The sequence below is a fragment of the Plasmodium gonderi genome, assembly GCF_002157705.1.
Source record: "Plasmodium gonderi DNA, contig: Chr14, whole genome shotgun sequence".
NCBI classification, from domain to species: domain Eukaryota; phylum Apicomplexa; class Aconoidasida; order Haemosporida; family Plasmodiidae; genus Plasmodium; species Plasmodium gonderi.
Genome location: NW_021628939.1, coordinates 3127288 through 3137956, shown reverse-complemented (window position 1 = coordinate 3137956; position 10669 = coordinate 3127288). Strand labels below are relative to the sequence as shown.

Sequence of the window (10669 nt, the reverse complement as noted above, 5' to 3'; positions counted from 1 at the left end):
TTTTTCTTTTTTTTTTTTTTCCTTGTACTACTTTGTGCTGTGCAGCTATAACATTAAACCAGCTTATCATAAGGTGAGCTTTTTCCCGCCACTCTTCCAGTCACTTTTTCCGCCACTTTCCCATCACTTTCCCGTCACTTTCCCATCACTTTTCAACCATTTTTCTCATCACTTTTCTCATCACTTTTCCCATCCCTTTTCCCATCACTTTTCCCATCCCTTTTCCCATCACTTTTCCCATCCCTTTTCCCATCACTTTTCCCATCCCTTTTCCCATCCCTTTTCCCATCCCTTTTCCCATCCCTTTTCCCATCCCTTTTCCCATCCCTTTTCCCATCCCTTTTCCCATCCCTTTTCCCATCCCTTTTCCCATCACTTTTCAACTTTTTTTTTTTTTTTTTTTTTATAATTAGCAAGTATATTTGCTGTGCTTGCCATATTCAAGCAAGGGCGCCTTTTTTTCTCTTTTTCCCTTAAGCCCATGTAAAAGAGGGAAAGGCTTATTTGAGATTCATTAAACGCGAGTGTAACTGAGATGACAAAAATCATCCTTTGATGTTGTTGCAGTTTCAAGAATTATATACTGAGAGAGAATATCTTTTCACATTTTTCCTCATGTTTTCTCACCTTTTCACATTCCCTCTCGCAATTATGTTTGTTTTCATATCCCGATTAATTAACCACAAAAACTGCCTGAACAATTTAATGTAATGTTTTAACTGTTCATACACATTGTTCATGTAAAAAAAAAAAAAAAAAAAAAAATAAAAAAAAAATGACCTGCATATTATGTGTATAAAAGAGAACATATTTATGGCTCATAATCCCAACAATGAGTTCCCCAATCTGTAGTCTATCTAATAAGCACATTAAGATAAAACACAAGTTGAACTTTAAAATGAAAAGATTCCCCTTTTTTTTTTTTTTTTTTTTTTTTTTTTTTAAATATTTCCAACCGAAACTTTAAACAAGTACTTATACCTACGAAGGAAATTTTATTCCGTACAAATATATAAGGATTATAATATATAGACTTAATTCAGGATACATACTAAATAATCACATGAACAAAAAGGTATATGTAAATAGTTCCATCATACAAGATCTCAACCAAGTCATATCAGGTGGAACAAGAAATTAAAAGAAGTGCTTACAAAGTTCCCCAATGGAACAAAACACAAATGTACCTTATCCAAATTATTATATAAATGAAGGAATAATCATGAGTACCAACGAAAGTAACAAAATGGTAAGTGAAGAGAATGATACAAAGATTGTAGATTATAATAAAAATGATAATAACATAATTTTGAACAAGAGTGAAGCAAAACAACAGGAAGACCACAATTTAATCACTAATGAGAAGATACAAATTTGTCCCAAATTAAACAGGATTAATACCAATGCTGATGAGACAAGGGAAGAGAACAACAAAAATAATAGCATAACAGTCGAAGGAGAAAATAATGATACACGGGGTAATTATGAAATGGACGAAATGGAACGACGTGGTGAAAAGGATGGAAAGAGAGAGAGTGACAAAGACGAAAGCATAGAATTTGAAAAAAAGAGAACAAAAAGCTACAAAGAAAAAAAAGAAAGAGAAAAAGAAATGGTAGTAGCATATTGGCTAAAAGGAATTGTGAAGATTTTAAGTTCAGGATTAAAAAATGGAGATATAAAAGGGAGTAATTTTGTGGGGAAAAAAATAGCAGAGGTGTTAAAAAAAGTTGTAGAAATATCTCACTGGAATAACGTACATGATTTAATAGAAATTATAAAATATTTAGGGAAAGAAATAATAAAAAATAATAAAATACATTTTATTATACCAAATGTTATAAGAAGAGTTTTAACAATTGTGCGAACTGAACATTTTAAACAATTATATTTGTACAATAATAACTATATTGATAATTTAAATAAAGATAACAATTTCCTTATTGATGAAAATACGAATAAATGTTTAAACAATAAGTATGTGTACGAAAGAGAAATAGAAAATTTTGAAAAATCATTTTCTTTTTATTTTGAAAATAATAACAAACAGAATACATATCATATTCCTGCAACAAATACTTTGAGACATTCAATAATTGAAGGAATTACAGAATTAATTGCTGATATAGACACATCGTGGGGAGAAACAGAACAAAGAACTTCTTACGATTTATTTATGGAAAATGATGTTATTTTAACAATGGGATATTCATCTGGTGTAGAAAAATTTCTAAAAAATATAAATAAAAAAAAAGATGGAATTTCTGTAATTGTTGTTGGTGGAGATATTAATCGAGATGGATTTCGCATGGCAAAATTGTTAAGTGCTGATGGGGTGGATACTACTTACATACCAGATTCTGCTGTATTTGCAGTTATACCAAGGGTAACAAAAGTTCTTCTTGGTAGTGTCGCCGTTTCATCTTCAGGAGGTGTAATCTCCAAAATTGGTGCATATAATATTGCATGTTCGGCTCAATTTAACGCAAAACCAGTGATTATAGTATTGCCATTATTTAAATTAATTAATGATCCATTTTATGATCCAACAAAGAAAAATGAATTGCAACCAGGACCTTCTATGGCTTACAATGATGCTGAAAATTTGTATGTTCGTATACCAAAGTATGATTTTATTCCTGAGAAATTTATAGCTCTTTACATAACTGAAATTGGCCCATTGAACTCCTTTCAGTTGTATACTATGTCCAAGCGCACTTATCACCCCGATGACTTAGACCTGACCTTCGACTGAGCCTCCCTTCTCCCTCATTGCAGCGGAGAATGGCAATTTGGTGAGATGGAAATGTGATCACGAATTGGGTGATGACAAAACTGAACGAGTGTTCAAGTAAACATACCTTGCCACAATTTGAAGCAGGACATTCCTGGCATGTGCACGTGGTGTTATATATGTTTGGAACCCCATTTCTCAACGTTTGCAAGGACCACACAAATGTATAGCTTTTTTATCCCTCTTTTATCCCGCTTTTATACCTCTTTTACCCCGCTTTTATACCTCTGTTACCCCTCTTTTATCCCTTTTTTATTCCTTTTTTTTAAACAAGTACATAAATTTTATGTCCTGTTCAGGCATAAAAAAGAGAAAAAATGGAAAAAAAAAAAATCACAAGCACAAAACTTGCACATGTGCAAAAATGTTTGCACATATAGAAAAGGATTGCATTTATTTTCCATCCCTTCCAAGCTCTATATCGTGACATTGATACATATGATAATTCCTAACACGTTGTTACAGTTTTTCGCCACTTAATACTCATTTCTTACCCTATTTGTAATTTTTTTTTTTTTTGTCTTTTGCTTAATTTCTTTTTTTTTTTGTAAAATTGTACACATATGTATATGTGTATATATATATGCATACGAACCTGTGAAAATATATGTGCGCACCCTTATACCCCTTTCCCTATTACTCATCCCCTTTCTTTTTTTTCTCTTTTTCCACTTGTCAGCACATTCAATTGTGCACCTGTTTTACAGACACATATCGAAGATGTATGAACGAAGTTTTTTTCTGTTTATTCTGCTCATTCTATTTATTCTGTCCTGTTTTGTTCTTTTTGTTATGTTTTATTATTTTTTTTTTTTTTTTTCCGTCTGTGCCCTTTCTGCCCTACCGCTCGCTAGGGCTCTATGCGGGAAGAAGTACAAAACACTGATAATACAAAAATAAAAATACATAAAAAAAATAATAACAAAAAACTGGCAACACAAGTGCAGATATTATTCCTCCCACTATTAAACATGCATCACACATGTATATAGGATGCACACAAAAGTACATAATATGCACACGCAAATAAACATATTTTTTTCTTTTTTCTGAACAAATGCCAATTTGGAACGAAAAACAAAATGTTTTGCATGGAATACACAACTTTATGACAATTATCCTCACTGCTGCTGCAGATAGGTCATTAACAAAAAGGAAGAAAAAAAAAATAAAATATATCTAAATATATTAAAATATATCAAAATATATCAAAATATATCAAAATATATCAAAATATATCAAAATATATCAAAATATATCAAAATATATCAAAATATATCAAAATATATCAAAATATATCAAAACATATCAAAATATATCAAAATATATCAAAATATATCAAAATATATCAAAACATATCAAAATATATCAAAAAAAAAATTGTCTCTTTACATTTAATCACCAAAGAAAGAAGACTCATTTTCAATTAACTTCTTCGCCCCGTTGATGGATCCGATTATCACGTCTATGTTCGTTTCCAATACAATGCCTAAGGTGAATGCACAAACGGGAGGTAAATGGCCATAACAACTTATGTGAAAACAGCATCCATATGCAGAATCGTCTACACACGGGAAAAGGGTGATGCGATTGGGAAACACAACGAGCAAGGACGCTCATCTGATCAAAATAAAGTAAACAAGATAAAGTAATCTAAATAAAGTAAAAATTTCCAACCATCCTTTCTGTGTTTCATTTTACTTACCTCCCATGATGATTTCATCCAGTATATAATTGATCTGACGTAGGGTAGATATGGGGGAAAAAAAAAAAAAAAATGAAAACAGAATATTACAAAAAGGAAACCATATTTGTGTTTAATTAGCTGATAAGTATAACTACGCCTGTTCCATGGGCTTCTGCCATTGAGTCATACTTCATATGTAGGTCATACGTTAGGAATGTTTTCTTTTTCTCTTTTTCACAACAATTTTAAGTTCTATCTGTATCCCTCTTCCCTTTTTTTTTTTTTTTTTTTTTTTTTTTTTTTTCACAACTATTTTAAGTTCTATCTATATATCCCTCTTCCCTTTTTTTTTTTTTTTTTTTTTACCTGTTCATAATTATATATCAAGTCTAATTCGCACACATTCTCGAAATATGCATCCAAAACTTGAACAAAAACCTGCACAAAAGAATAGTACATGTATTTTGAAAATTTAGATATAACCAAATGAAGAATATAACTCTCTCTCTTTATTGTTCACTCTCATGAGAATTAATCTTTAAATTGAAATATCCACGTGTAGAAGTTTACCCAGAGAAAAAAAAAAAAAAAAAAAAAAACAACCTTACTTGAATTAAGTCCAAAATTCCCAATTCGCTTTCCATAGCATCAATGATAAAAATAAAGTATAGGGTTGCAAAGTGCCTAACGAATTTGCACAATTGTTCGGGGGCATGAGTGAAGAAAAAATGGAAAAAAAATAAACGTCCCTTCATTAATTGTTCCACAATGTGATATTATATATAAACATTTTCTCAGCTGATTACATATGGAGACATGTGCAACCAAGTTAAATCAGCACACAATGACATTTATTTAGCTATTTCTTTAACTATCAGTTTGGCTATTTTTTTTTTTTCTTTTTTTCTTTTTTTTCTCCCACTCTCCAGTTTTCAACTTACCTGTATACAATTTTCACGTCGGAACTGAGTAATTCTTCATCTTCCAAAAAGCAACAACATTCACTGGACATCCTTTTCTTTATAGTTTCATGAACTCGTTTTGTAATCAACTGCTGCTTTTCATGGCTCTGTCGAATTAAAAATAGATTGTAATTAGATTGTAATTAGATTGTACTTAGAGTGTACTTAGATTGTACTTAGAGTGTACTTAGATTGTACTTAGAGTGTACTTAGATTGTACTTAGAGTGTACTTAGATTGTACTTAGAGTGTACTTAGAGTGTACTTAGATTGTACTTAGATTGTACTTAGAGTGTACTTAGAGTGTACTTAGATTGTACTTAGATTGTACTTAGAGTGTACTTAGATTGTACTTAGAGTGTACTTAGATTGTACTTGTATGTATATACACACAGACACACGTGCGTCCTATTAAGTAGGTACATACGAATAAACACGTCGTTATCACCTTTGTTTTTCTCTCCTCTCATCATCTTTGTTTTTCTTTTCCTCTCCTCATCTTTGATTTTTTCTTCTTTTCTTTTTTTTTTTTTTTTCCTAGGTTTGACTTACGGTACCGTCATAAAATCGGCGAAACCTAGGTTTCCCACTGTTGTTTATTATCAGTACTCCTTTTATCATTTTCTTATATCCTCTCTCCCTTGGGCATTTGTCATATTTAGGTGTGGAGAAAGAGTTATATATATACACGACAAAGTGAACATATGGATACAATTTTTCACAGCATTATTTCTTACATGAATTTACAGAAATGCAAACATAAACATTTCTCTGAAACGAATTGTGAAAATTCAACCATGTTCTCTATTTTTGGTGAAACTTTTTTTTTTTTTCTTTTTCTCCCACCATTTTTCTAATTTTTTTCTTTTTTTTTTTTTTTTTTTTTCAAACTATTCCACGCTTCATGTACACATGTTTTCATAACATATGTAGATGAAAATATGTACAAGTTTCACTTTCACAACTTTTGTAGAAATAGTAACATTATCCGGATTAATATGAAATATTTAAAATTATAAGTTATCTTTTTTTTTTTTTTTTTTTTTTTTTTTTTGGGGGGGGGGGGGATAGGGCGAGGAAGTGAGGAGAAAAAACCATGTAACAGCGCATTCCTAAAAGTACTAATAAATTAGCTCAGTTCATCATTGCATTAGTTATCTCCTTTTTTTTTTTTTTTTTTTTCTTCTCGAGTCTCCTCATACATTTTTACATATTGCATAATACACAACTGTACAACATATTTATCCTATATTTCTAGTTTTTTTTTTAAAAAAAAAAAAAATTCCTTTTTAAGAACAGCCACCACCCCTTTTGGTACGTTTTGTATGACCAGACGGGTTTTACATGCCCGTTCAGAAAAACATTTATCCATCTAAAAAAATATAACTAACCGAAAAGAGAACCCAATATCGTATATACATAGACATACATGCATATAGGATCGTCATTTTCCCCATCAAATTGCGAACCCGTTTTTGGACACATTTCCCCAGTTACAACATATGCCATTCTGGAAGACGTTCCTTTCTATAAGCACCTCCTTTTAGAATACTTAACTATTCACAGGTGATGCTTTTACTTGACAGGGATTACATTTCCAACATTATTTTCTTATGAAAATATTAGAAACACATGTGGATGATTAGAACTACATAAAATGATGAAAAGGTGAAAAATTGATGGAAGGGAGAAGAAATCAAATTAATCAAAAAAATTTTTTTTTTTTTTTTTTTTTTCTTTTTTTTTTTGTAGGTTCCTTTCGAAATGCACAGAAAAAAAAGAAAAAAAAAATTATCGCCACGTAAAACTTAGACGGGCACAATTCAACAACTCACACAGAACAAAAGTAAAAGGATGAATGTAACGATACCCCTCGAATTGAGAAAAACGCGTAACGATATAGAAAAATACATTATGTTAAAAATGTATCAAAACACAGGTTCTCAGAAAAATAAATATGCCTCTAAAAAAGAAAAAAAAAAAAAAAAAAAAAAAAAAAAAACGTGCCCATGGATGTATCAACTTCCAATTTTTACTTTTTTTATAAAAAAAAAAAAAAAAAATTAGACACCTTTCAACAGACTGTACCGTTCTTGATATTCTTTAAGCTGCATTTCCTTCTCAGCAATTTGTTTTCTCTTCTGTTCACACTCTTGTTCAAGAGTGGATATCAACTCAGATCTAAATATTTGAAAGTCGAATTCCAGTTTTTCCATTTCCCCTTGCTTAATAAAATTGTTATGTTCAACATGTTTAATCTTAATCTGACATGCTACAGATTCGACCAGCTCTTCATACTCCCGTACAAGCACATCTGAAGCTTCCTTCATTTTTTCCCCAGAATTGGTTACTTGTTTTTTCATTTCTTCCTCAAGTGTATTTACTTTTTGCGTAACAATTTGTAATCGATTTTGCAAATCTTTTTGTTCATTTTCAAGGACAATAATTTCTTTATCCGTCGCTGTAACACTCTTTAATGTATTTTCAATATCTTGTTGAAGAAAATTATTCATCTCATTTTTTTCACTAATACTGGTAGACAATTTTTTTATATAGGTATCTAATTTTTCACATGTGCGTATCAAACAGTTGTAATTTGTCCCATTCTCTAACTCCTGTTGCAAATTGGTTAATTGTTCATTTGACAAATTAATTAACTGAAACATTTTTGATAACTTAAAAAAAAAGTTTTTCTGATGAACAAGTATTTTCTCAGAATTGTCCATACAATTTGAAATTTCTTCTTTTGTTTTTTCATTTTGCAATTTGGCACATTCTAAATTTACTAATTCCATTTTGAGTGCTTCAAAAACATTTCGACATTCATTAATAGATGCATTAACAACTTCTATTTTTTTCTTCACATTACTGTAAACATCAACCAATTGAACATTTTTATTTTTCACCTCATTACACTGTTCATTTAATTTTGAAAATTCATCTTCCTTCTCTTTCAAATTATTTTTCTTTTTAATTAAGTCATTACTCAACTCTTTGATGAGAAGTGATTCCTCTTCATTTTCCTTTTTGCTACATTCACATTTTTGAGATACATCTACAAGTGCTTTCTCTAAATTTGTGTAATTTTCATTTAATGTATTTTTATCTTCCCCTAGCAGAGTTAGCTCACTTTCTAATTCGTTCATTTCTGCAACTAGAAGATCACATTTGTCATTAATGTTAGAATTGTGCTGATATATATTATTTAGTATATTTTCATTTTCTTCTTTTAAATTTTGCAGATCATCACTTTTTCTTTTTTTTTCACTAGACAGAGTTTGAATTTCTTTTCCCACTTGGGTCACTTTTTCTTCAATTACACTTAATTCGATGGAACTTTGCTTCTTTTCATTCATTTGAGAATTACATTTTTCTTTTATCATTTCAAACTCCTTTTTATATTCCTCTATTTTGAAAAGTAATTCTTTATACTTCTTTTCGACTATGCACTTTTCTTCCTTTTTTATTTCTATTTCTGCCTGAACATGTTCATATTCTTTTTTCAAATTTTTAACACATGTTTGCATTTTTAGAATGTTTTCCTTTGTTACACTAAGCTTGTTAGTTTTCTCTACCAACAGTTGGTACGCACACTCGAATTCTGTTAACTCATTTTCTTTTATATTTTTTAACTTCATTTTCATATGCCCATTCTGATCACTCAAGTCGCTTATAATATTTTCATACTTTATAAATACATATCCCAAATTTGTCGTTGTGTATTCAAAATAATTTTTAATTAATTCCTCTTCCATTTTTAATTCTCTTTTTCCATCCTTTATCATTCTCTCTAACTCTTCTGATATGCATTTTAAATAAATGAATTTTTTCTTAATGGCATTTAATTCAAATTCTGTTTTAGACCTTTTCTTCAGTTGTTCACTTATGATAATGCTAATATCCGTTTTGATGTTTTCAAATAGCTTTATTTCTGTTTCCTTTTGTCTATTGTTGTATTGTTTATCCAGTAAATTCGTGAAGGAAGACACACGAGACCGTTTCGATGTCTTTTCCATTCCTATCACGAAATCACTAGCGTGTGTTTATATAGTGATTCTATTTTACACTTTTTTTATTACTTTCTTTACCAACTCTTATGCTATTTTTACACAATACAAAAAGTTATTTTAATCATATAAAAAGAGATGGATAACGAGAGCAACCTTGATCTCTACTACCAATTGATCTATGCTAATGTGCTAATCTATATCAAACCATTCAACAATATATTTAGGAGATAAAGGGAAAAAAAAAAAAAAAAAAAAAAAAAAAAGGAATAGTCAATTTCCAAACTTTTTACTCTTGTATGAGAAAACGAGCTAGCTAACTCACAAAATTAGGCAAGAGAAGATAGAAAAAAAAAAAAAAAAAAAAAAAAAAAAAAACTATTTTTGCCTTATCCACAGCAGTACTGCTACTTTTTTTTAATGACATATACAATGCTAAGAGTTTGTTATGCTCGGCACAAAAAAGTAAAACAAAGAATTATTTCACATTTTTTTTGTTGTTCATTTTCCCCCCAGGGAACACACATAACCGATAGTTAAATGGACATAGGAATGAAAAAAAAGGAAAAGAAAAGATATGTAGACAGATATATAGAAGATATGTAGACAGATATATAGACAGATAAGTAGACAAATATATAGGCAATATATATATATATATATATACAGATATATAGGCACACATATATACAGATATATAGACAGATAGATCGATGGGATTAATTCTTTAGTAACTTTTTACCCGCGAGCTCCCGTATTTTTTTCCACTTTTTTTTTTTTTTTCTTGAAAAGTTGTAATAATTTACTTAACAAAGCACCCACTCTCTGTGCACATGCGTATATACACCATATCAAATACGTGCACTATGTTTATATATACATATATATACGTGTATATATGTACATGTTTTGAAGGGAGATGTCAAAAAAAAGTGCTTCTCAATAAAATAGGAAAATAATTTAAAAACTCTGACAACTTGTAGTATGTGGTCTTACACTTATTTTCAGCTTCTTGATATCTGCATTATCTATAACAAGTTATGCTTATTCAAAATTCTCAAGTTGATTTTCAATAGGTAGGAAAAAAAAAAAAAAAAAAAAAAAAAAATCTTCCAATTTTTATGAATTATGACCATGCAAATGTGAACTAGCGAAATGTGCTCAGAAAAAAAAAAAAAAAAAAAAAAAAAAAAATATCAACTTCACACATCATTGTACAT

General features: G+C 29.8%; 3 protein-coding genes across 3 annotated transcripts; 1 reads left to right on the top strand and 2 right to left on the bottom strand.

Annotated features, from left to right (window-relative positions):
• Positions 1 to 1165: 1165 nt before the first annotated feature.
• PGO_146680 (eukaryotic translation initiation factor 2b, subunit 2) lies at positions 1166 to 2755 on the top strand (the record flags this gene model as incomplete). The annotated part of the gene is made up of 1 exon (XM_028690658.1): positions 1166 to 2755. One exon carries the CDS (start codon positions 1166 to 1168, stop codon positions 2753 to 2755), a length of 1590 nt encoding a protein of 529 aa, XP_028546459.1.
• Positions 2756 to 4188: 1433 nt separating this feature from the next.
• On the bottom strand, positions 4189 to 6063 carry PGO_146670 (AP-3 complex subunit sigma; the record flags this gene model as incomplete). Its single annotated transcript, XM_028690657.1, has 6 exons — positions 4189 to 4283; positions 4500 to 4533; positions 4848 to 4919; positions 5090 to 5165; positions 5423 to 5550; positions 5995 to 6063. 6 exons carry the CDS (start codon positions 6061 to 6063, stop codon positions 4189 to 4191), a joined length of 474 nt encoding a protein of 157 aa, XP_028546458.1.
• Positions 6064 to 7505: 1442 nt separating this feature from the next.
• PGO_146660 (hypothetical protein, conserved) lies at positions 7506 to 9458 on the bottom strand (the record flags this gene model as incomplete). The annotated part of the gene is made up of 1 exon (XM_028690656.1): positions 7506 to 9458. The coding sequence occupies one exon, from the start codon at positions 9456 to 9458 to the stop codon at positions 7506 to 7508; it is 1953 nt and encodes a 650-aa protein (XP_028546457.1).
• Positions 9459 to 10669: the final 1211 nt, after the last annotated feature.